General features: G+C 37.9%; 1 protein-coding gene across 2 annotated transcripts in view; it reads right to left on the bottom strand.

The window, feature by feature from the left end:
* Positions 1-26120, bottom strand: part of TMEFF1 (transmembrane protein with EGF like and two follistatin like domains 1) — a 114117-nt gene that overhangs the window by 62285 nt on the left and 25712 nt on the right. For both annotated transcript variants that reach the window (XR_004249900.2, XM_032164686.2), the window contains exons 2-5: positions 25258-25367; positions 14583-14712; positions 10379-10405; positions 6945-7041 (exon numbers count right to left, since the gene is read on the bottom strand). Coding sequence is in view for 1 of the 2 variants with exons in the window: in XM_032164686.2 (XP_032020577.1) it covers positions 6945-7041; positions 10379-10405; positions 14583-14712; positions 25258-25367 (364 nt within the window). In the remaining variant the exon portion in view is untranslated. The remainder of the gene's footprint in view (positions 1-6944; positions 7042-10378; positions 10406-14582; positions 14713-25257; positions 25368-26120) is intronic.

Here is a 26120-nt window from a genome sequence, read left to right as displayed (position 1 = left end):
GAAAACATTGGCTTAAACTAATTCATGTCAAGTTACTGAGATTTAACAAACACCTAATAAAGCCTGCAACAAATTCAATGCTAGTCTTTTTCACACATATTAAATCCTTACAACCACCCTGTAAGCAGCTCTAAGTGAATAATAAAGGCCTAGTGTTGATTGCCACTAATTAAACAAAGGCCTGTAAAAGGACTCATCCTAAGATACCCAACCTTATAGGCAGTTTACCCAAGACAAAAATCAGCAAGACAAAGTCCCTGCCCTCAGGAAGCTCACAATCTACTTAGTGCTATGCAGAGGTTGCTTTTTCAAGACTAAGGAGGAACACAGAATATGGTCACATAACTCATAGGAACTGTGCGAGAACGCAAGGTAGGCTTATAAGAAGAGGTGGTGAATCTGACCTAACTCACACGTCATCTAAGGCTAGAAGGAGGAATAGGAGTTAAAACAAGCTGATAAACAGGAATGGGACTCCAGGCAGAGGGAATAACAGGGGCAAAGTGGGTAAGAAAGTGTTCAATAATAACAGTGCATTCAGAAAACTGCAAGAGATTGTGGGGAGACAGAGTTTTGCATTTTAAAGGCAAAACTCTCTTACTGGCAACTGTCAAACGACTTTAAGAAGATATTTCTGGGCTGGGCGTGGTGGCCCATGCCTATAATCCCAGCACTTTGGGAGGCTGAGGCGGGCGAATCACAAGGTCAGGAGATCGAGACCATCCTGGTTAACACGGTGAAACCCCGTCTCTACTAAAAAAAATACAAAAAATTAGCCGGGCATGGTGGCGGGCACCTGTGGTCCCAGCTATTCGGAAGGCTGAGGCAGGAGAATGGCGTGAACCCCGGAGGCGGAGCTTGCAGTGAGCCGAGATCATGCCACTGCACTCCAGCCTGGGCGACAGAGCAAGACTTGGTCTCAAAAAGATATTTCTGGAAGGCCGGGTGCAGTGGCTCAGGCCTGTAATCCCAGCACTTTGGGAGGCTGAGGCAGGTGGATCGCAAGATCAGGAGTTCAAGACCAGCCTGGCCAAGATAGTGAAACCCTGTCTCCACTAAAAATACAAAAATTAGCCGGGCGTGGTAGTGGGTACCTATAATCCCAGCTCCTTGGGAGGCTGAGGCAGAGAATTGCTTGAACCCGGGAGGCGGAACTTGCAGTGAGCCGAGATCGTGCCCACTCCACTCTGGCCTGGGCGACAGAGCAAGACTCTGTCTCAAAAAAAAAAAAAAAAAAAAAAGAAATTTCTGGATAAAGGAGCCTGTCATTACTAACACCCAGATTATACTTTGGATGAAATACGCTTAATAATGTTTATGTTTTAAAAAACAATACAAAATTATTTTTCCATTATAATATAAGGGGCTACAGTAAGGACTTATTAAACCTAAAAATAGTTTTAAAATATCCAGAATAAGGCAGTGCTAAATGACAAAAATTACTGCCATCTCTGATTAGGAGGAAATAAGAGCAGAAGAATAGAAAAGGTACTTCTTCAGTTCTTGTTTTAAAAAGTACATGAAGCTTCCAGAAAGGAGGCTATATTGCAGGACACAAATGTGTAGCATTACTCTGTTTACACAAGAGAAAAGATATCACTTCACCTTCTGAGGGAGAGACTCGTCAGATTGTAGTACTGACCGGAAATCTGCATCAAAACAGAAAATGGTACCACAAATGACTAAGATGTCCAGCAGGTGGATTAAACTGGTTATCCATGTTGTCGGCCACACTCTGCACCTGTATGATTCTCTGAGCAACTCTGAGACATTTATATCACTCAGGGGGATAAATGGAAACAGCATCTCCAAAAAGGAGACTGACATAAAAGAGGCAGAAGAGCAGGGGCTAGTTCCATAAAGTGCATTGCAGACAAAGTTCAAAAGGAATAACTGGAGGATTTTTATAACTCACCTGTATTGGCATTAGGCCTGATGATTCTACAGACTCCTCACACCATTCCTGGGCAGGGATTTAGGTCAGGTATATAAAAGGTACTGAAGTGAAGGAGTCCTATGATTATGTGTCCCCACTATCCAGAGAAGCAGCTGATGGCTATCTCACAGCAATAACTTCGGCCTTGGACAGATTAGAAATACTGTTTAGAAAGAGAGGGGGTGTGGTACTAAGAATATGTGGTTTAAGAAATATAAGTTCCTGTAAAGAAGTGCTGTTTTCAAGTTTTAAGACCAAGTAGGAAGTCTATGCACTGTTTCACAGTGGTCACAGTGAAATACTGAAACCCACTTATGTGGGGAGTCATATTTCTTGGAGGCTCAACCACCTACACCTCTAGGTATAAATTTGAAAGGTAAGCATTAACGAACGTAACTGTCACAAACCCAAGCAAAGCCCACAATGCCATCAAAGAAATGCAGTGAGTTTCAGGAAGTGAGGGTGAGGGGGAAGCCTCTTAGAAGCAAAAATAATTTAAATTATAAATGAATTAAAATAGCCATTGAGCAGACAAGACAGATAAAATACATGCAATGAATAAAGTTCATGCACTTCACTCAGAAGAACCTATATACTCTTATTTTACATTTAGAACTTATTCCTACTTTAGATACAGTTTCTGCAAGTGTTTGTTTCCTATTCCAGGGAAGCATAGAAGCAAATTAAAAATTGAGGGCATCTACAGTCAAACTCATTGCCGAGGCACACTGACAGCATCTAGAAGCAGCAGCTAACAGCCTTACAAGAGAGAAGAAAACATGTTTTTAAAAAACAGATATAGAACCCAAAACACAAAGCTAAACGAAGCCTTAAGCGCAGCAGTGAAACAACCACACGTCATTGGCCCGTACATGTGCGTGCACAACACAATAGACTGATTCCTTGTCATAAGACCTATGTTCTGGTTCTCCATTCAGCCTTTCTAAACTCACCTTCACCTATAAAAATCAGGATAATACTTCCTTGCCCTACTACCAAACAGAACTGCTCAGAATAGCTTAAAAATATATTATGTGTAAAAAATGCTCTGAAAACTGTAACATACATGATATGTAACTATAAGAATATGTTAAACATGTTCTGTATATTCTGTTTAAGAAGGCAAAGAAGTATGTAAAGTATTTAAATAAATTTCTATTTAAATGGCTAAATAAAAAAAAAGCACTTCTCTTAATAGCAGAAAATTAACTTACACGGTATCACTTATCCCCTCACCAAAACGCCAGATTTTTTTTAACAACTATTAGCAAGAGAAAGAATTTTTAAAAGCAAGAGACAGATTTTAGCTGCTCTTTGCAAATCAGATAGGTTGGATAACATTTCTTCTGATAGGAAAGACATTTCAAATTGAGAAAAGACAAAGTACGTTTGATTTTCTGGGTTGTTTGCTCGTTTGTTTTTGGAGACAGAGTCTTGCTCTGTCACCCAGGCTGGAGCACAGTGGCGCAATCATGGCTCCCTGCAGCCTAGATCTCCCAGGCTCAAGCAATCCTCCTGACTTGGCCTTCTAAAGATTCTGAGATTACAGGTGTGAGCCACCATAGCTGGCCTACAATAAAATTTCAAATGAATACTTACACCTAAAAAAATACATGCAGTACACATCTATTATAGTTTCCTATAGAGCAATACTTTTCAAACTGTAGGTCATAATCACTAGTGGATTATGAAGTCAATTTAGTGGTTCACTGCCACTATTTTATAAGAAAGTAGGATAGAAAATATTAGAGTACCTTGCATTTAATAAAGGTAAGTACTATTCCACAGAATTTTGTTTGACTTAATATTTATTAGTACCATGTGTATATAAGCAGGAGTGCTGGATAACAATGCAAATGTATTTTTTACATGAAGTGTAGTCAAAAAAGACTGAAAGTCACTGGTAAGAAATTCAATAAATAGGCATTTGATTTCTAGATGCCAGCTAAGAACTAACAGAATTTAAAAGCAGCTAGTACTCAGAGTGACCAAGACTTAACACAGAAGTAAAGAAATCACAGCTGGGACCAGGCTGATGAAGAGGGCAGTGTTTTTGTTTAAAAAAAAAGAAAAAAAAAAAAAGTCACTGGGCAGCAGTCCTCAAAGTAGGAAAAAGAAGATAACATTCCTTCTGGGAATTTTTTCTTTAAAGGAAAATTAGAAAGAGGCAGATGGTAAGAAAAGCACTGTACTGTTAATTAGAAGAATATACCACCATCAAACCCTCTGACTTTAGTCCTCAATAGTTTCATCTTTAAAATGAGAGGGTCAGACTAGAAGATAAATTAATTATTTATTTATTTATTTATTTATTTATTTATTTATTCGAGATGGAGTCTCGCTCCATCGCCAGGCTGGAGTGCAGTGGCACAATCTTGGCTCACTGAAACTTCTGCCTACCAGGTTCAAGCAATTCTCCTGCCTAGGCCTCCCCAGTAGCTGGGACTACAGGTGCATGCCGCTATGCCCAGCTAATTTTTGTATTTTTACTAGAGACGGGTTTTCATCATGTTGGCCAGGATGGTCTTGATCTCTTGACCTCATGATCTGCCCGCCAAAGTGCTGAGATTGAGATTATAGGCATGAGCCACTGCGCCCTGCCTGAAGATAAATATTAAGATCCTACCTTAACACTCTGATTCCAATGGAGTTCATAATAATTAAGTCATAACAGAACTACTTGAATTATAACTGAGCTTTTGTTCTTAATAACTAAAAGTTTATCTTTTAGTATGAAAATTATGTAACATCTTAATAAATAATAGGTTTTTATATAAAAATCAAGACTTAATGGCCAATGTCATATTTCTGCAGCTTTCCATTTTCCAGACCTAAACGGCCCAGCTGGATGGGTAAAAATTACCTTTAGATACGTTACTATTCACCTGATTAGCAACCATGAAAAACACATGGAAGGTGCCTTGAGGGAGTTACATAACCACCATATAACTTTCTTGGTACCATGGCCCATTTAAAAGTTAAAAAAAATTAAATAACCACTGAGATACATTTACACTGTTAAAACAACTGCAATCAGTAACAAGTGCTTTGCAGACTAAAAGATTAGATATTACCAACATTTCCTTTTATCTCTTTCCATAGAAGGATCAAACACTTTAGCTTAATCACTTTTTTCTAGATAAAGATACCAACTGCTTCCTTCGTATTTTCCTCTTGTTGCATCAATTTCCTTGCCTGATGTTGGCTGCTTGTCACTGTCTATGTGCTCCTTAGCCTGCTGGTAAGAGCCTGCCTGCTCCTTACTATTGGTAAGCCCTTCCATGGTCTATGTCCACTTCCTTATGCTTAGGGCTGGTATCTACAACAATAATGGTGGCAAGCTCTCAGATAAATAGACACACAGAAAATTAATTTAGTAAACACGACAGATTTGCTCTGATTGGGAATAGCCTACATATTACATTACGAGGAGGTGTTTACATAAAGGTATGTATTTTATCATGTAGATGTCTAGAACTCCTGGCCTCAAGCAATCCTCCCACCTAAGTCTTCCAAAGCACTGGGATTACAGACATGAGCCATTGCACCCAGCCTATCATGTAGATGTCACATCTGGAGCCACTTCTGAGACTAGATGGAATATGTTTCGATTCTAAGCAAAAGACCTCCATCTTTTTAAATTTAGGCATGAAAAACGATAATAGAAAAATGTACAAAATAGGGATGAATAGAGGCACCATGAAAGGAATAAAAACGGACCAATAGACCAAGCCAGTCAATCACTGACAGCTATTTTGACTCTGAACACTATTACAGAAGAGTACTAAGGAAAAATATAGACACATACACATATATGAAGGTGTTTCATCATGCCATATCATTAGTACAAAATAAAAGGAAGAAACAGCATAATATCTATTATCAGTTCTCTCTGTGAGTCCATACTGCTCATCATTTCTCTATTGTTCTATAGGCCAGTATCTGCTTTGGAAAACATGTTCTTCCAAATCAAACCACTCTGAATGAAATGAATGGACACAGGTCAATCTATGTGACCAATGTGCAGAAACAGTAAATTCAGGTTTTGTTGAGTTCACTTTTTATTGAACTTACTTGTCTTTTGCCAGTTCTCACCCACTTTGAAATATGCACCAAATAAATTAACACAATTTTACCAAGTGCCATCCAAATAGCTGATTTTGTACACAATACTGAAAATTGAGTGTTCTTAATTTGCAAAACTAACTTTGGACATTAATGCTATTTAGATCATACTATTAATGCTAATTAATTTAGATCATACATTAATGCTAATTAGATCATACTATTACTGTTCAGTGAAAGACTCGAATATGCAGTTAAGGGCTGAATAAATACGGAACTGGAAAATACACACCAAAAATATGTACAAGTAAGGAAGAAAGCACAAATATCTTATAGAAATAAATGTTTTAAAATAGATACTAAGTGGAAACTGAGGAAGTGAAGAAGATCCATTTATGCTCCCAAGTCCTAAAGTCAACATTAAAGCTTTTAGAATCAAATATGCAAAAAGCCAGCACCGCAGGAAAATGAAAGAAGAATGATATTGGAAATAAAGAGAATACTGATGAAAGGAAAAATCAAACATGACTGTTGATAAATGTCTGCAGCCTTACTGTTCTACAAAAGAACACCATTTCTTACAGGGAATGAATGGGAAATTGGACAGACAGTGCTGTCAGCTACAAAACCTACCTTAATGAAGGCTGAACATGAGTGAGAAAAGCACTTGGTATAAAATATGTAAAACTATCGGGAGGAAAAAAAGCATAGATAAAACCAGAAAACTATAAATGGATTATCATTCTAAAGTATAACACTTACACTGATGTAAACAGCCATAATATTATATCAACTTAAAAGTCAATAGACTAGCATTAAACAAAAGAAAAATTTTGAAAACACACAAAAGATACAGAACCAGGTAAATGATACCTTTCCACAATAGAATCATACTGATGATTAATCTCTAAATAACTTTGTCCCTTCCCCTCAACCAACTCACCCAACATTTTCTGCATCTTCATCACATTCAGCTTTATATTTGCAGGGTCCACACTTGGAGTGTTTTCTGTGAACTTCTGCCCCTGACCCCTCCTCTTCTGTTTAAAAAGAAAAATCAAATTTTCAACCAAAAGTTGGGATCCTTTCCAGATATGCTTCATGTTTTCAGTAGTCATTATCCTGTTTCTGAGGAAAATGTACCTGAGCTCTTGAAAACAGTCACTTCCAAAATCTACCAATGCTTGAAGTTCAAAAATGTTGCCAGTACTGAGTACAACATATTTGGTGAGGAAAAGAAGTTTTGGTGCTGAAAAATGATCCCTTAAACTACGTAAGCAGAACAACACAGTAGGTTTGATAATAAATTGCTTTTTTAAAAAAATTACCATATAACACTGAATAAGGGAGAAAGAAAAGAGACAGGAGCAATACATTTAGTCCTGTGATTACCCTCCTGTTGCAATCAGCCTGTGCAAAGCTGGTCAGCAGATAAGCACCTGACCACAGAAGAATGTAACTCTCACCTTTTCCTCACATCAGTTTCATACCTGTCTTTCTAACTACATAAAAACTAATTTCAGAGTTAAAAAAATACTTATCTCCAAATTTTAAAATGAAAAAGGGTCTCTTTATAAAGGACTTTTCTTCTTTTTCTACTTGGCCACTTAGCACAGCCAAAAATACGCAGACACAAAAGTATGCAGGTCTCCTATGACCCAACGCAAAAAAAAAAAAAAAAAAAAAAAAAAAAAAAAAAACAAGTAAATACCGCCAGCCCCAAACCCAGCTCACATCCCACACTGAAAGGGCCTTATATTTTGTGGGTCTCAACTAGAGTGGATCATATCCTGATAATCTCAAACCGGCCAGAGAGATCAGTTCTGAAATCAACTTAAGGATTTCAGTTCATTCAAAGGATTTCCCTCGAATTTGGTTTGAAAAAGAGTACTATTCAGGGAGTGTCTTTTTTTTTTTTTTTTTTTTTTTTTTTTTTCAGACGGAGTCTCACTTTGTCATCCAGGCTGGAATGCAGTGGCACAATCTCAGCTCACCACAACCTCCACCTGTGGGTTCAAGTGATTCTTCTGTCTCAGCCTCCTGCGTAGCCAGGATTACAGGTGCACACCACCATGCCCAGCTAATTTTTGTATTTTTAGTAGAGACGGGGTTTCACTATGTTGGCCAGGCTGGTCTTGAACTCCTGACCTTGTGATCCGCCCACCTCAGCCTCCCAAAACGCTGAGATTACAGGCGTGAGCCACCACACCCGGCCTCAGGGGGTGTCTTATAATAAAGACAGTGTTAAAAAGGTACACAAATCTGCCATGCCTGTTTGGTAATGCTTCTGAACTTCTAATTTTTGGTGTCTTCCTGTCCTTAAGTAGAAATATTCCCCTAAACTCTCATGAATACTCCCAAACAGATACCAGGGATTATCATCCTAAGTAATTCTGAGGCCCCAAAACATCATAATATTCAGAAATACTACAGTTACCATGAGCTCACTAAGGTCTGTATATTAACTTGAGCAAAGCACTTAGCCCTTCTAACTCATACTCCAAAAAAAAAAAAAAAAAAAAAAAAAAAAGGTCAACCTACATCCTCAGGGCAAGATAGCCAGCATTTTTTGTTTTGTTTTGTTTTTTTGTTTGAGACAGGGTGCAATGGCGTGATCACCACTCACTGCAGCCTCAACCTCCTGGGCTCAAGCAATCCTCCCACTTCAGCTTCCGAAGTAGCTGAGACTACATGCCACCACACCTGGCTTTTTAAAAATTTTTTTATTTTTTGAGAAGGAGTCTCGCTCTGTCGCCCAGGCTGGAGTGCAATGGCACAATCTCAGCTCACTGCAACCTCTGTCTCCTGGGTTCAAGCAATTCTCCTACCTCAGCCTCCTGAATAGCTGGGATTACAGGAGCCCACCACCACACCCAGCTAATTTCTGCATTTTTAGTAGAGACGGGGTTTCACCACATTGGCCAGGCTGGTCTCAAACTCCTGACCTCAGGTGATCCCCCCGCCTCGGCCTCCCAAAGTGCTGGGATTACAGGCATGAGCCACTGCGCCCGGCCTTTTTTTTTTTTGGTAGAGACAAGGTCTCACTATGTTGCCCAGGCTGGTTTCAAACTCCTGGGCTCAAGTGATCCTCCCATCTCAGCTTCCCAAAGTTCTGGGATTTTAGGCATGAGCCACTGCGCCCATCCCAACATTGTATTATATAAGCAAATCTTGAGATCAACTCTCACTTCTTTAATATAGGAACAATGACAATGACAGTTTCCTAACTGAATACCTAACCACAGGGGCTAGACTACATGATCGCCTAAAATCTGTTCCAGCTCTAAGATCTGGAATTTATTATCTGATCCTTCACACGTGATTATAAAGCTTCTGCTTGAACATGTCCATCTACTTCAAATTCTATTGTTTGACAGCTTTAATCATTTTTTTTTTTTTTAGCTGAAACTGTCATCCTTGAATTTCTCCTCAGGACAGTTCTCCTGTTCTCCAGGAGACCTTCAAAGTCCCTTCCAACTCTGAAATTTTAAGATTCTATGAAATGTAGAAGTATGGAGTGAGGTTTCAGGCAGTTTTGAAAGGATCATAACTGCAGTTTCCATTTGCATTAAGTGTGAATTGTACTGAAGTGGGAGTTCTTTGGTGTACCCCATAATATCTCAAACATTATTTTGTATACAGTATATACTCATAAAGAATTATAGCCTCATTAGACTATGATATAGATTAGTCAATCTCAATTCTAATCATTTAAACTCCATTATATGCTATTACCAAATATTAATCTTTTAAACAACAGAAATAATTCATATATTTGTAAAATAAAATCAAAAAGATAGGAAATTGTTAAAGGTTTAAATTAAACTCTAAATTCCACGAGAGTTGTTGGGCAAGTCTTCCTTTTTCTATACACAACTCCCTCTGGAGTTTTTAACCCTGTGCCATGAAAATTCCTTATGAGCAAAAACTTGAAAGCAAGGTATGGGAAAGAGTTACAAATACTCCGGTCCAAGCTAAAATCACTTGTGGGGATAATCTCAAGAAGAAGTCACTTTGATGCAACCTCAATTTAACAGAAACTACAACATCTTCCCCTTAGTCTGACAACAAACTTCCAGAGAAAAATGCAAGAAACAAGAATGCCTAGAGCTGAGAGGGAGAGTTGGGTTAGGAGTGATGGCTAAGGAGTGCATGGTTTCTTTTTGAGGTAATTAAAATGTTCTAAGAGTGACTGTGGTGATGAATATGTAACTCTGAATATACTAATGAATATATAACTGAATTTACTAAAAGTCACTGAATTGTACACTTCAAGTGGCAAATTATATGGTATGTGAATTATATCTTAAAGCTGCTTTTTTAAAAAAAAGAAAGAAAGAAAAAGCAAATATCCTTTAAGAGGTACTTGAAACTTACCTCCTTCTCCAGATCCAGATCCATTATCTGAGAAGAAAAACAAAGAATGAATATGAGCATTTTTCCTGGAAATTTCAGCTTATCAAATAATAAAATTTCCTATCAGAAATAAAACTGTGATATCCATTCTCAGTCCTTTTCTCATATTTCTGATATCTTACAATTTATTCTTACATACTTATTTTATGCTGCTCTCAAAATATAAATTGCTTAGATACATAATCATCTATATTTCATACATCTTTGTATCCCATTAAGGACATACCCAGATGCTTTGAACAGAATAAAGACAATAAATACTGTAAAGTAAATGGCTAAAAATATAAATAATTAATTTTAATCCACTCATTTAAAAGGTAGGAGAAAATTTTAGTTTTGTTAAAGCTTGAGAGAAATAATGAATAAGCTGCTTTTATTAGAAAGGCAGGAAAAGAGCTTTGGGTCTTACTCCAAAAAAAAAAAATCTTCTTAAGGAAATCTGCGGATAAAGACCAAAAGCCAAAAGGTAAGAAAAGCCCCAAGGTTTAGGAAGCAAGGAACCAAAGGCTTGAGGTTTTCATGTTACTAATAAAATTAACTTCCTCTAGGAAATCCAATCTGAAGGAAACTTAACTGACTTGTCGCTAGTGAAATTAAAAAGAGCCTTCATCAAAGTTACCAGAAAGAAGCCAGTCTCAAGTATAATTAATGTAAAATATTTATTCTATAATCCTAAAGGAACCAGCATATTAGCACAGAACATGTTGAAAACAGGGTAATGATGTAAAATCATCAGCACAGAGTCATTTAAAAAAGCAGAGAGGGCAAGTGAGGAATTTGACACTTTATCTAGCACTTGCCAGGGGAGAGGATACCCTGAATCCTAAAGAACCCATGCTAGCTCTCCAAATTGTCCTCTAAAGCAGAAGACAACACTCAGAACAATATTGTTCCCTTCCCTTCAACCTCCTTTGGACAATAATCAAATTCCCAGATACTGAAGAAACAGGAGGAATTAGAAAAATATATATTGTATGCAGTACCAATTGTAAAATCTTCATGGGATTTTATGGAAAGTCTTAAATTATGTTCAATTTTGATTAATCAACCACAAAATGACATTTTCTCTGAGTAAATAAGGAGGAAATGAAAAAGTGATGGAACAGAAAAAAAGAGAAGGAGGAAGGAAACTCAAAATTGTTTTTATGACCAAACTCTTCTTAGGAAAACACCCCTTTATTACTTCCATTCCACATACAATGATTGGTTACATATTATGTGCCAGGCACCATGGTAAATGCGAGGAATAAAATGATAAGACATATTCCCAGTGCACAAGATACTACTCCCAATCATTTTTTCAAACCATGTCTAATTTTAATAAATATAAAAATCTCATACCTTCCGTTGTCATTTAGAATCCTTAAATAAATTAAATACTGTGGCTACTCTGATAAGGTAGAATTCTCCCTGTAGGCTATATTTTGTAAATGGTACGCATTTCCCCAACCTACACGATTCCATCCCACCCTGAGATTATGATACACATCCCTAGGTAAGACAGTACCTTCCCATTGAGAAAGCACTGATTTGGCTGGTGGTACTTATGTCAGATGAATGAAATACAATATGGTATATGTACAGAAATACACCCAAGGTGTAAACAAACTCTGCCAGGAGATGTCACAGAAGGAAGATTTCACAGAGGTGAAAAGGCTTAAGACCAACCTTAAGCATAAGAAAAAGAGTTTTCAAGTAAGGAAAAGAGAATAGTATTTCTAGTTCAAGGAATAGGATCCACAGAAGACCAAATAACAAAACACTGCCCACTCAGAAAATAAAATCAATATAGCAGCTTATAACTTTGCTCATTCAATCCTTATTTAACAACCACAGGAGATAATATCCACTTAACAAGTTAAGGAATTGGGGCTCAGAGAGGCTTAGTGATTTGTCCAAGGTCACACAGTAAATAAGGGTTGGAGTTAGGTTAAGGTGAGGTCTTGTAACCCTAGTGCAGTGCTCTTTCCGATCTACCACTCTGCTGCCTAATGTTTAACATTAGGTGTTAACACTTGGTGTCTTAAATATATGCTCCTCATAAGTGAAGCATAATTTGAGACTGGAAAGAACCTCCATATTCCTCTTTAATTTCTAGATCATTTTGTGAAACACAATGTACTTAAAGAAGTATATAAGAACCACACCAAATCATAGTCTACTAGCCTAAAAACATAATAATTTCTCCAAGCACGTAATTATTTTAGTGTGTATAGAAAGAATTTGGCCTTACTACAAGAGAGGTCTGGGCTTTTCCCTCCGCTTCTGGAAGGTAACCTACGTCATACCTGATAGGAGGATATTTGTTAAGGGAGGGTGCTGACCACACTGGAACTTAGTGTTGGGGGTTGGGCCACATCTAAGTCTTAGGGTAGGGGCTGGTTACACTAGAAAGACCAATCATGAAGAGTAGAGTGGGGGCTATGGGTCACAGTATTAGTGGACCCAGAGTCTTCAATTAACCACACAACCAACTCATCAAATTATATTTACACAATGAGCCCCAATAAAAACTATGAATAGCAGGGTACAATGGCTCACACCTGTAATCCCAGCACTTTGGGAGGCCAAGGCAGGCAAATTGCTTGAGCTCACAAGTTCAAGACTAGCCTGGGCAACATGGCAAAACCCTGTCCCTACAAAAAATACAAAAAAAAAATGAGCCTGGCATGTTGGCATGTGTCTGTAGTCCCAGCTACTCAGGAGACGGAGGTAGGAGGATCCCTTGAGCCTGGGAAGTCAAAGCTGCAGTGAGTCATGATTGTGCCACTGCACTCCAGCCTGAGGAACAGCGTGAGACGCGGTCTCATAAAGAAAAGACTATGAACACTGACACTCAGGCAAGCTTTCCTGGCTGGCAGTACTCCATGTGCATTGCCACATACTGTAACTGGGAGGAGTTAACACTGTCCATGCCTCCACTGGGAGAGAAAAATCAGCAACTCCATGTTTGGAACCTTCCCAGAATCTGTCCTGGGCATCTCTTTTTTTTTGGCTGATTTTAACATATATCCTCTCCCTTCATAACCATGCACATAATAGCTGTCAGTGAGTCTGTTAGCCCTTCTAGCAAATTACTGAGCCTAGGGTTAGCTGCGGAGAACCTCTTGATCTCAGCTGGTGTCAGAAGTGAGAACAGCCTTGGAGACTGTCCCCTTTGACTTTGTAGTTGACCCTAACATTGTCACATTTAGTAAACGGGAGAATTTCTGAACACTGTAATATATAGGGAAAGAAAAGAAGTGGAAATCCCATAAGAATGGCCTTCACCTTTACCACTAACCTCGATATAATAATTCAAGTTACCTCACCTGCATCTCTATCCCCAAACATTGATACAAACACAAGAAAATAACATTAATAGTTCCCCAAATCGACCACTACCAATTCTAGAAGGAAAAAAAGATGAAGTAAATACAAACAGCATGGGATGAAGACGTGGCAAAGAAAAAACTTGGAAAGCAACAATCTGTGATACTGCTAATGACTTTCTACAGAAATTCCTCACTTTTTTTTTTTTTTTTTTTGAGACGGAGTCTTGCTCTGTCGCCCAGGCTGGAGTGCAGTGGTGCGATCTTGGCTCACTGCAAGCTCCACCTCCCGGTTCACGCCATTCTCCTGCCTCAGCCTCCCAAGTAGCTGGGACTACGGGCGCATGCCACCACACGCAGCTAATTTTTTGTATTTTTTAGTAGAGACAGGGTTTCACTGTGTTAGCCAGGATGGTCTCGATCTCCTGACCTCATGATCTGCCCACCTCGGCCTCCCAAAGTGCTGGGATTACGGGCGTGAGCCACCGCACCCGGCCTTCCTCACCTCTTTTTAAAAAGTCATCAAGACAGATCCCCTATCATTCCCCACCTCAAAGCTCATTCTGTCTAATGTTCAAATCATAAGGCAAAGGACATGCAAAGAATGTAAGTCCCTATAAAAAGGGTGTTAAACCTTAACAATGTAGTAAGGAGTAACATAAGTCTATACAAGACCACCTGGGGTTAAAAAGCAACAACGTGAAATGAGGGCAAAAAAGATTTCCCCCACTCCCCGCAACAACCACCACCAATCCACGCAGCACTTGTGGAAATATACTTCTGACTCAAAACCCCCTTTTAGAAATGATTCCACCATATTTTCCAAAATTTATTCAGAAGAATATCATACATACCAGAGTAGCATGGTCCTCTTGCTACTACTGTTATCTCTTTCTGGTGCTTACAAGCAGCCCTTCTGAGAAAGCATTCATTTTGATAAGTGTCCCCATTTGATCCACAGACAGGAATGTAATTTGTATGGCACTGCAAAAGCAACATAAATAAATTCTCAGAACTAGGCATGAATATTAATAGTTTATTTCACATTCATGAATGCAATACCATAGCATTATGACATACTTCGCTACTGAATAGCCTGGGGTTTTTTTTTGTTTGTTTAAAAAGAATTATGCTATTTCTTCATACCTTTTTTCACATTCGTAAGGAAAATAACTACCAACTATCCATAAAAATGAGAATGAAAATCTCTATCTACTTCATTTGCTTGCTATGAAAAACCACTGAGGTAATAAGAGGAAATGATTGACAATGTAAAGAGTGCTACTTATGTAACAGCATTTTATTATTATCAAAATTCATTTATTCATTCAAACCTAATCATAAAAATAGAAAAAAATCATTATTCAAAACATCTAGTAGGCAAAGTCCCAAGGTAAATGGTATAGAGGACACAAAGAAATATAGGATGATCTCTGTTCTTGGAAATCTTACAATCTTGTAAGAGAGTCATACAAGTAGGAAAAAAAACCAATACTGCAAAGCTAGATCATGTACCAAATCAGTAAGCATGTAATGCCTAATACCTATTATTGTAAGCTGAAGTATTCAAGAAAAGCATCCTCAGAGAAAGTGGAATATGAACTGAGCCCTGAAAGATGAGTAGAAATAAGACAGGTGAAGAAGAAAAGAGGTGATACAGGTTTGAGAAATGACACTGGACCTGCATGCAGGAAAACTTGAAAACATCTACATGTTACAAATATCATAAATGACTGAAGTTTTAAAATCCGGGGAGAATGCTATAACAATATGATACAAGTTATTATTATTACTTAAAAAATAGATCATATAAATTAATAAAAACGGGACCAAAGACAGACATGAAGTGTTTACAGAAAAATTACAAATGGCCAGTTAATGCATAAAATATTATTGATCTTCACTAGCAATCAGAGTTGTCCACTAAGATGAGATGCTATTTCCAACTTATAAAATTGGCTATTAAAAAATTCAATTAGGTGGACATCCCACTACACCAGTTTTGGTCATCTAAATTGGTTCTACTTTGAGGTAACATAATTAAAGAATATGTTTCAAGAATCCTAAAAAAAGGAATACAGTTTTTGATCAAGAATTACACATTTAGAAATCAATGTGACAGAAACTTGTAGACAAACATTTATTACAGCCATTTCCAACAGAAATTTATAATATCAATAACCTAAAAATCTTAATATCTAACAAGACAATGTTTAATTGAAGTATAACTGTTCAAGAAATTAATATTGCAGTCATTAAGAATTACCTTTTGAACTTAAACAATCCAACAAGCAAAAGGCAAATAATTCCATTAAAAATAGGTCAAAGGACATGAACAGACACTTCTCAAAAGAAGACATACAGGCGACCAATAAACATGAAAAAATGCTCAACATCACTAATCACCAGAGAAATGCAAATCAAAACCATAAGAAAATACCATCTCACAAGAGTCAAAATGGCTATTATTAAAAAGTCAAAATAACAGATGCTGGTGGGACTGCAAAGAAAAGGGAATGCTACACAGGTGGGAATGTAAATTAGCTCAGCCACTGTGGAAAGCAGTTTGGAGATTTCTCAAAGAACTTAAAACAGAACTACCATTCAACCCAGCAATCTCATTACTGGGTATATACCCAAAGGAAAATCAATCATTCTACCAAAAAGACACACACACCCATATGTTGTTTGCAGCACTACTCACAATAGCAAAGACATGGAATCAATCTAGGTGCCCATCAATGGTAAATAAGATAAGAACATGTGGTATACATATACACCAAGGAATACTACACAACCATAAAAAAGAATGAAATAATGTCCTCTGCAGCAACATGGATGCAGTTGGAGGCCAATATCCTAACTGAGGAACAGAAAACCAAATACCTCATGCTCTCATTAGTGTTAGGTAAACATTAGATACACATGGACATAAAGATGGGAACAATAGACACTGGGCACCACTAGAGTGGGGAGAGAGGAAGAAATGCAAGCACTGAAAAACTACCTATTAGGTACTATGCTCACTACCTGGGTGGCAGGATCAGCAATAAACCCATCCACCTACACATGTACCCCCTGAAACTAAAATAAAAGCTGAAGTTTAAAAATAGTAATTGTGGCCAGGCGCAGTGGCTCAAGCCTGTAATCCCAGCACTTTGGGAGGCCGAGGCGGGAGGATCACGAGGTCAGGAGATTGAGACCATCCTGGCTAACATGGTGAAATCCCGTCTCTACTAAAAATACAAAAAAAATTAGCCTGGTGCGGTGGCAGGCGCCTGTAGTCCCAGCTATTCGGGAGGCTGAGGCAGGAGAATGGCGTGAACCCAGGAGGCAGAGCTTGCCGTGAGCCGAGATTGTGCCACTGCACTCCAGCCTGGGCAACGGAGCAAGACTCCGTCTCAAAAAAAAAAAAAAAAAATAGTAATTGTAAAAAAGAATTACCTTTAAAACAATATATTGTGTGACAAGAAAAGCTAACAAAGTTAGGCAAAAAGCACATATATAATTTCTGGGAATTCTGTACTTTTTTTTTTTTTTGAGACAGAGTCTCGCTCTGTCGCCTAGACAGAGCAGTGGCACGGTCTTGGCTCACTGCAAGCTCCACCTCCTGGGATCACGCCATTCTCCTGCCTTAGCCTCGAGTAGCTGGGACTACAGGCGCCCGCTACCACACCCGGCTAGTTTTTTTGTATTTTTAGTAGAGACGGGGTTTCACCGTGTTAGCCAGGATGGTCTCGATCTCCTGACCATGTGATCTGCCCGCCTCGGCCTCCCAAAGTGCCGGGATTACAGGCGTGAACCACTGCGCCTGGCCTGGATTCTGTACTATTTTTAAATGTATTATGTATTCCACAAAGCTAACTGTAAATGTTTTAAATAATATGATAATATAAAATAAAACATAGCAAGAAAATGAAGTATATTTATAGCCCATTTAGAAAAAAATGAATACACGTAAAATAAATCCTGGAATAAAATGTCAACAAATTTTTCACATTACCTGTCTTCATGGTTTCCTAGTTCCCTATTTAAGATTTTCCATATTTCTCTATTTTTCTTCAATGATCAAGACTTACTTTTATCATTTATCTACTTTTAAAAAATGATCAGATTTACTTTATGAAGCATATATATGGCATGCTACCACAGGTCAAGCACTGGCAAAAACAACTTCTAGTAAAATATTTTATAACCTAGTCGACTTTACTATACATTCAGTATCGGCAGAATGTTACACCAACTTTTATTAAAATTATATTTTTATTTTAGGAAGCCTCCCTATTACACATATTCCTCCAGTTTTTCATGGATCACATTCCTTTCTTCTCTTTCCCTAAAATTTACACAATACCTAGTATGATGTCTACATGAGTCAATATGTTACTTTGTAATTATACAATACTCAATTAGCCAAGGAAACTACTATGAGCTCTAAGATATCAGTGCTAAATCTATGTACTTTCCAATCCCACTTTCATTCCTCAACAAATGCTTACTTTCTAAAGTAGTGTTGTGTTCACAAAGGTGCCAATATCGCCCCCTAGGGGTGGCTGTCCCTGTGGAGGCATTTTTGGTTGTCACATTGACAGATGGACATTACTGTCATTTACCGGATAGATTCCAAGGATGCCTGAAGTACTGCAAAGGAAAGGACAGTTCCATACAACAAAAACAAGTATCACACAACTTCTGAATGTCTCTCTGGCTATTCATGTAGGAATTTTGACAAGACTTTCCAAAATACTACAAATCAGTCTGATCTGTTATACCTTCTCCTAATATTGGTTTTTATTCTAGCATCTACTAGACATCTACATTTTTGTTTCATGTACTCCTGGAATGAAGTTGCTTTTAATTTTTTTTTTTTTTTTTTTTTTGGAGACGGGGTCTAGCTCTGTCGCCAGGTTGGAGTGCAGTGGCGCAATCTAGGCTCACTGCTATCTCCGCCTCCTGGGTTCATGCAATTCTCCTGCCTCAGCCTCCCGAGTAGCTGGGATTACAAGCACACACCACCACGCTCAGCAAATTTTTGTATTTTTAGTAGAGGCAGGGTTTCACCATGTTGGCCAGGATGATCTTGAACTCCTGACCTCGTGATCCGCCCATCTCGGCCTCCCAAAGTGCTGGGATTAACAGGACCCGCCACAGCCTGGTATTTTTTGTTTTTTAGTAGAGAGGTTTCACCGTGGTCTCGATCTACCTGTGATCCCCAGGATTACAAGCGTGAGCCACCGCGCCCGGCCGCTTTTAATTTTTTTAATCCAAACATTTATCATAAGCAGACATAAACATCTGATGACTGTATTTTCTTCTATGGTAATCATACCTAAACATTTACATTCTGAAATATTTATTTTACTATAAATTACTTTTATTTCTCCTTTACATTGCAATCATGCATTAAATTCATTTCTTTAATCATGTGTTTATGTAGGTTAATTTATCCATGAATTTCTTCTAAGGATAGTAAGGAAACTGAATATTAAAAAGAAGCATTAATTCTGATAGGGCTGAGAATCTTAACATTTATTCAACAGTTTTTATCCAGTAAGCATTAGTCTACAACTTTAAGTGTCCTAACTTAAATATCATAACCATGTGAAGCACATGGCCTAATGCTTAGAGCTAAGGCTATGAAGCCAAAAATGTTTGAATTCAAATCCTGGGCCCACCAACCATGTGACTATGGGCCAGCACCATCACCATGTTCAATGGTGTACAATGGTGATTATAATACTACCTACCTAACAAAGTTGTTATGAAGATTAAATAAGATAACCTACCTTTGGCATTTCTATCTGACTATGGTACATTCTCAATAAACATTAGCTATTTTGCTGTTGCTAGTACCATTTCTCAGTCATAAGTATTTGCCAACAGTCACTAATAAGTGGAAGAACCGCAGTTCCTCCCAAATGATGTATTTTAACCACTACACACTCAAGTTAATTCAGTGGTATATTGCCATCTGCCACTTGGTGATACTGAGCAGAGGACTTAATGTCTCTGAAATTCATCCTCACGAGCATATACCTAGGAGTGAGTGTGAGAAGGGAGAAGTAGACCTGCTGTTGGTCATTCTCAGTTTCCATGGGTCTCTCCTGGAAGCCTCTAATTATGCTAATGGACAAATTATGGGATTTGGACAATTTTAACAACATGCGATTTCTGACTTATGTACTGATGTTGGATTCTAAGTCTAACCTAAAGTCTGCTTCCTCTATATTGCCACCCTTGTTGGGAGGAAGAACTCTCCCCTATACCTTTTCTTTAGCTAGAAGAATGTGATGATGTTGCCAGCTATTTTAAGTAGTTTAGAAAGATGGAGCAGTGTACAACTCTGGAACTGCATCCATTCAAGCATTTATTGTGCACCTACTGTGTGTCAGCAACTATGCTGAATACAGCAAGTAGAAAATAATAACAAGGTTGTGATGATTAATTTTATGTGTCAACTTGACTGGGCCCCATGGTGCCCAGACTAAACATCATTTCTGGGTTTATCTGTGAAGGAATTTCTAGATGAGATTAATATTTGCATCAGTGGATCAAGTAAAGCAGACTGCCCTCCCAGTGTGAGTGGGCACTATTCAATCCACTGAGGAACTGAATAGAATTCTTCTCTCCTTCTGCTTGACCGCTTAAGCTGGGGCATCGATCTTCTCCTGGTGCCCAGGCCTTCAGTCTCAGATAGGGACTTACACCACTGGCTTTCCTGGGCTAGTATACAGATGACAGACTGTGGGACTTCTCAGCCTCCATAATCAAATGAGCTAATTCCTTACTGCTCGCTCGCTCTCACATTCATGTGTATGTGTATGTGTATGTGTGTGTTTGTGTTTGTGTGTGTGTTTCTGTGTCTCTGGAGAACTGTGACTAACAAAGGGTCTAATAAGAGGGCATGACACCTAGCAAGAGCAGACATTGATAAATACAGGACGAAAGACACATAGTTCAGAGAATGCCAGAACAAAGACGAAGAAAGAAAACAGGAAAAAAAGTCATAGACTGTACTCTATACAAAGTTTTCAGGGAAAGATGCAGTATTAATCATTTTTCTGTATACCACATTAACAAAAGTGGCTTTGTTTATATATGTGGCAAGATAATAGCTCTTATTAGCAGACTGAAAAAAAACAATTTGAATTTTTATTTAAAATCCTGTTATCTGTTAAAATGTATTTAAATAATGTCCCAGAAAGCTTCTATTTAGCACTAAAAGCATGCTGAATCATAAGCAAGTTTTTAAAATGAATTGGAAGATATTGCTAAAGCATCCAGCAGAGAAGGGTTTAATGGGCAAGTCGGGTCATTATTTTTAAGCTGGCAATAACCTAAGTCTACCTTATATAGATTTATAATCTTATAAAGGAAGGCAGAATGCTCAAAGGAAGGTTCACTCGGTAGCAAGATCAAACTATACTGTAAGCCCTGAGGCAGTTTGCTCCTACAAGGCAAGGAACCAGCCTTTAAACATCTTTACATCCTCAGCATCTAGTCTCATACCCAGCACAAGTAAGCACTGGATAAATGTCTAATGGTGTCAACTCCCAACATATTTTCCTTCCCTGCTTTGCCACAAGGTAAAAATGCAAGCAATTCAGACAGATCATGGAAGGATTTTCTAGCTGTTCAACTATATTTTTTAAAACGTCAAAAAGGCTATTTCTTTATAATCTTAGAGTTTCAGGGAAATACTTTTCTCAAAAAATGAAGAAAAGCAGGGCTGGGCATAGTAGCTCATACCCGTAATCTCAGCACTTTCGGACGCCGAGGTGGGAAGATTGCTTGAGCCCAGGAGTTCAAGACCAGTCTGGGCAACCTAGAGGTCTCGGCTCTATAAAAAAATTTTTTTAAATCAGCCAGGTGTGGTGATGCACACCTGTTGTCCCAGCTACTCAGGAGGCTGGCGTGGGAAGATCATTTGAGCCCAGGAGGTCAAGGCTACAGTGAGCTATGATTGTGTCACTGCACTCCAGCCTAGGCAACAGAGTGAGACCCCGTCTCAAACAAAAAAAAAAAAGACAGATAAATATAAGGTGAAAATCTGAAATTTCTTTGTGTCTAAAATATAAACAAAATGAAAAGGAAACTAAGATACACAATTATTTTTGTCAATTAAGAATATATAGTGTTAAAAAGAAAAACAAAAAAATGAAATTAGGATAACTTCTTTAAAATATAGAGTTCTTTGGAATCTGTTGCTCCGGGAAAGGAACAATCTCTAAGATAAATACTATTAAATGATTTAATATTTAAAAGGGGAATTAAACAAATTTATATACACACAAAATATTTCTAGAAGGAAATGCAAGAAGTAACAGATGTTGCCTCTGAGAAGAGTTGACAGTCTGGAGTGGAAGCTTTTTTTGCTACATATCTTCTTATATTGTTCAAGTTGTTTACTATGGGCATACATTACTTTTTTAAAAAATAAATCAAAGTAGCCAGGCACGGTGGCTCACGCCTGTAATCCCAGCACTTTGGGAGGCCAAGGCAGGTGGATCACGAGGTCAAAAGTTCGAGACCATCCTGGCCAACATGGTGAAACCCTGTCTCTACTAAAAACACAAAAATTAGCTGGGTGTGGTGGCGTGAACCTGTAGTCCCAGCTACTAGGGAGGCTGAGGCAGGAGAATCGTTTGAACCCGGGAGGTGGAGGTTGCAGTGTGCCATGATTGCACCACTGCACTCCAGCCTGGCAACACAGCAAGGCTCCATCTCAAAAAAATTATAATAAATAAATAAAAATAAATAAATAAAGCAGCAGGTTCTCTTGAGAGTTTATGAGTTAATGAATATCAAATGCTCAGCATAGTAAGCAATATATATATATATTCCAATATTGTATTGTACAGAGTATATATATATATATATATATATATACATATATGCATACACATATGTCTTTACAAATCAACATAAGGGAAAAAGAAAATACCCCAAAAACTAGACACAGAATATGAAATATTAACTCACAAGAAAAATTATAACAAATACACGGCACATTTTCAATTTCTCTAGTAATCAAATGCAAATAAAAATTGTTTTTGTCTTTCAGATTTATAAATTTAAAAGGACCAACAAAATCCACTACCAAAAGGTTGAGGGGAAACAGGACATCTGATATGAGGCCACTGGTGATAATGTTAATCTGCACATGAGCATCCACTGGCCCAACAATTCCACCTCAAGGAATTTAACCTAAGGAAACACAGCAGCTGAAGAGGAGAACAGCCCCAGTCTTCCCCACACAGGGTGACTAAATCTTCAACAACAAAACCCACCATCTTTCTTTTAACAAACCAGATAACAGACTTGAGGACAACCACAGCCACTAAAATGTGAGAGGGAAATCTCAGAAAGGAGAGAGTTCCAGGGGAGTCCCAGGTTCCGCGTATGAACTCAGAGCACGTTTCTGGCCGACCCCTAAACCACACATGGGGCAGACTCCAAGTAGCCCCAGTGAGGCTAAAAGAAATGAATTGATACTTGTGTTGCTGCCCACCACAAGTAAGGCAGAATCTGCAGTTTGAGTTCAGCCAACTGTTTCAAAAATAATAATCTTCAAAGGAACATAACAAAACTCACACACTCTAAAACATATGATTCACAACGTATAGGATAAATTCAAAGTTACTCTAATGTGAAGAAACAGGAAAATATGGTCCATTCTCACATGAGAAAACAATCAACAGAGGCAATACCTGAGGATGTCCTAGATATGGACATTAGCAGACATATTTTAAAGCGGCAGTAACATCTACGCTCAAGGAAAATATGCTTACAGTGAATGAAAAGAGGAAATCCCAGCAGGTAAATAGAAACTGTAAATTCTAAACATAAAAAATCTACAATTAAAAACTCACTGGATGGGAAGAATGGAGGTGACAGAAGAAAGGATTAGTGAACCTGAAGACAGATCAATAAAAATTATCTAATGTAAAGAATAGGAAAAAAATTGGGAAAAAATGAACAGAGTATCAGGGACCTTGAGACAGTATCAAAAGGTCTAACACATCATGGAAGTCCCAGATTACAAGAAATAATAAGCAGAAAAAAAATTTGAAGAAATAGTGACAAAATATTTCTCAAACTGAGTAACAAATAGATTTCAGAAGCTCTGCCAACCCCAAGCATGATAAGTTCAAGGAAAACCATACCATAGTACTTAATAGTCAAACACAGTAAGGAGAAAATCTTGAAAGCAGTCAGAGAAAAATGACACATTAGGTTCAGGGGGAAAACAGTTCAAATTATCACCGACTTCTCATTTCATTCTGGCTAAAGTCACCTTCCAGGCTATGCAGAGCTCTATGGAAAGGCGCTCTTGGCAAAGAAATGTCTCCAGCCAACAGGCAGCAGGGATCTGAAGCCAGCCAAAAGCTACCTAAGAAAGCTTGGCAGAAGGTGGCTGATATGAAAATGCCCAAGAGAAACCCTCCTATCATTCTATGTAACTGAATGTAAAGCCCCTTTCGACCATGAAGAAACTGGCTGGACAACAGTATACCTACATACCCCTCCTCCTTTACCTAAACTCTCCACTTCTTTTAATTCAAATAAACCACCTGATGGTTTACAGTTTTCAAAGATGTTTCATATGCAAGCTTTCTTTCCAATTTTGATTCTCATTACAGTATCATAAGTAAGGGTAGGAAACGTGCCTTCACTTTTCAGATAGAATACTGATGCCAAGAAAATTACCTGAGATCATACAGAAATTTGCCTGAGGTCACAGGGTTACCAGAAATACTAACTCTCCTATGCTTTCGTTCCTGATTTCTGTACCCTTTCTTCCCCTCAAACCCAAATGGTGGGTACGTTTAGAATAAAACTGTGAGTGGAAAAAAAATTCTAATTCCTTTTTTGCCTCATATCAAATCAACCATCAGAGACCATCTTGTAAGAAACATTCTGAAGTCTGATTACCATTTAACCACAGAAAATAAAAAGAAAGAATTAAATGTAACATATTTCCCTTGTTTTACTTTTTTAGACAACAGAATCACAACTAAAAGAGCATCTGAAAAGCAAAAATATTTACACTCTCAGTTTGAGGTTCCACTTGCTATTCGAGCTCTAACCTTGACTTACCCCGAGTCTCCAAGTCAGTCAAGTTCTGTGGCCTGAAGAGATGAGACAGCAACAAATAAGAATGGAAGGGAAAGAGACAGACTAGAAGGAGAAGAAAAGGAAAAAGATGCCAACATTTAAAATAAGAGACTCTAGTTCAACCTGTACCTTCTTTCCTTTCAGTGACAATTATACCTTACATTTAAATAGAAATTTGACATTTTTTCAAAGAATTGTCACATCTATTATTGTCAATCTGTCCTCTCAATTCCATGCAAGCAGCATGGCAGATACAAATAACAGGGCATCATCTGACAAAAAAGAACTGAAGGGCTGTGACCCCAATTTCTTTATGGGGTTCAAGGTGTTTTAGGTTTTTTAATTTGAAGAATTTAGAATTATAAAATACAAAGAATATAAAACTTTTCAAAATAGGTTGGGTTTCCTCACCTGAAATTGGCATGCACATTTCAAACCATCTCCATCTTCTTTACAGACTCCTCCATATTTACATGATGACTCATCACAAACTCTTACATCAGACTCCCTCACATTTAATTCTGCAAAAGAAAAAAATTGTTTGACATATATATTTGGCTTTCTATTACTAGTGTGTGTGTGTGTGTGTGTGTGTGTGTGTGTGTGTGTGTATGAAAAAGTCCTTAAACTGTATTGAGCCCCCCCATTCAGAAGTATAATAAGACATAAATATACAAAAAGAAATTCTGTAAGACACAAAATGCTCAGTATTCCCCAAACAGAATCCTGCATAATAATGAGCCTAAAAGTAACTCAAAATAGAACTCAAAATTTCAGGACTTAACATAATTTCCAAAGGTAAATCTGTGGAATTTTTCTGTTTTGCCTTCTAAGGCCTTAAGATAACAATCTTACTATTTCTTATTTAACATTTTAGGTTATTTTTCTAGTAAGTTACTTTTAAGGCTAATGAGAATTAACAGTAATACTAACTAAATGAGATACAAATTATCTTAGTTCTTTTGGTATGCAGAATAAATTTTGGGTGATCATTATTCATTCTAGACAAACTATTTTAACTACGAAAAAACAGTGAATCTGAATTTCATACAATAAATATATATGGAGCATTTGTGTACACAGATTAAAGAGATTCAAAATCTTACTAGACTTAAAACTTTTAATGGACTGAATTAAGTTCACTGTACCAAAGCAAGCAGAGCCAATCAACGATACCAGAATTTCATGGTCATATTGCTCCTGCTCCAACATTAAGCATCAAATTAAGCTTCGAGGTTAGTGCTTGAAGCTACCCATCAGTGAAAGTGGCTGAA

The sequence above is a fragment of the Hylobates moloch genome, unplaced genomic scaffold (assembly GCF_009828535.3).
Source record: "Hylobates moloch isolate HMO894 unplaced genomic scaffold, HMol_V3 SCAFFOLD_10, whole genome shotgun sequence".
Taxonomy (NCBI): Eukaryota; Metazoa; Chordata; class Mammalia; order Primates; family Hylobatidae; genus Hylobates; species Hylobates moloch.
Note: the sequence above shows the minus strand (reverse complement) of the source record. Positions and strands in the feature narration are given on the sequence as shown.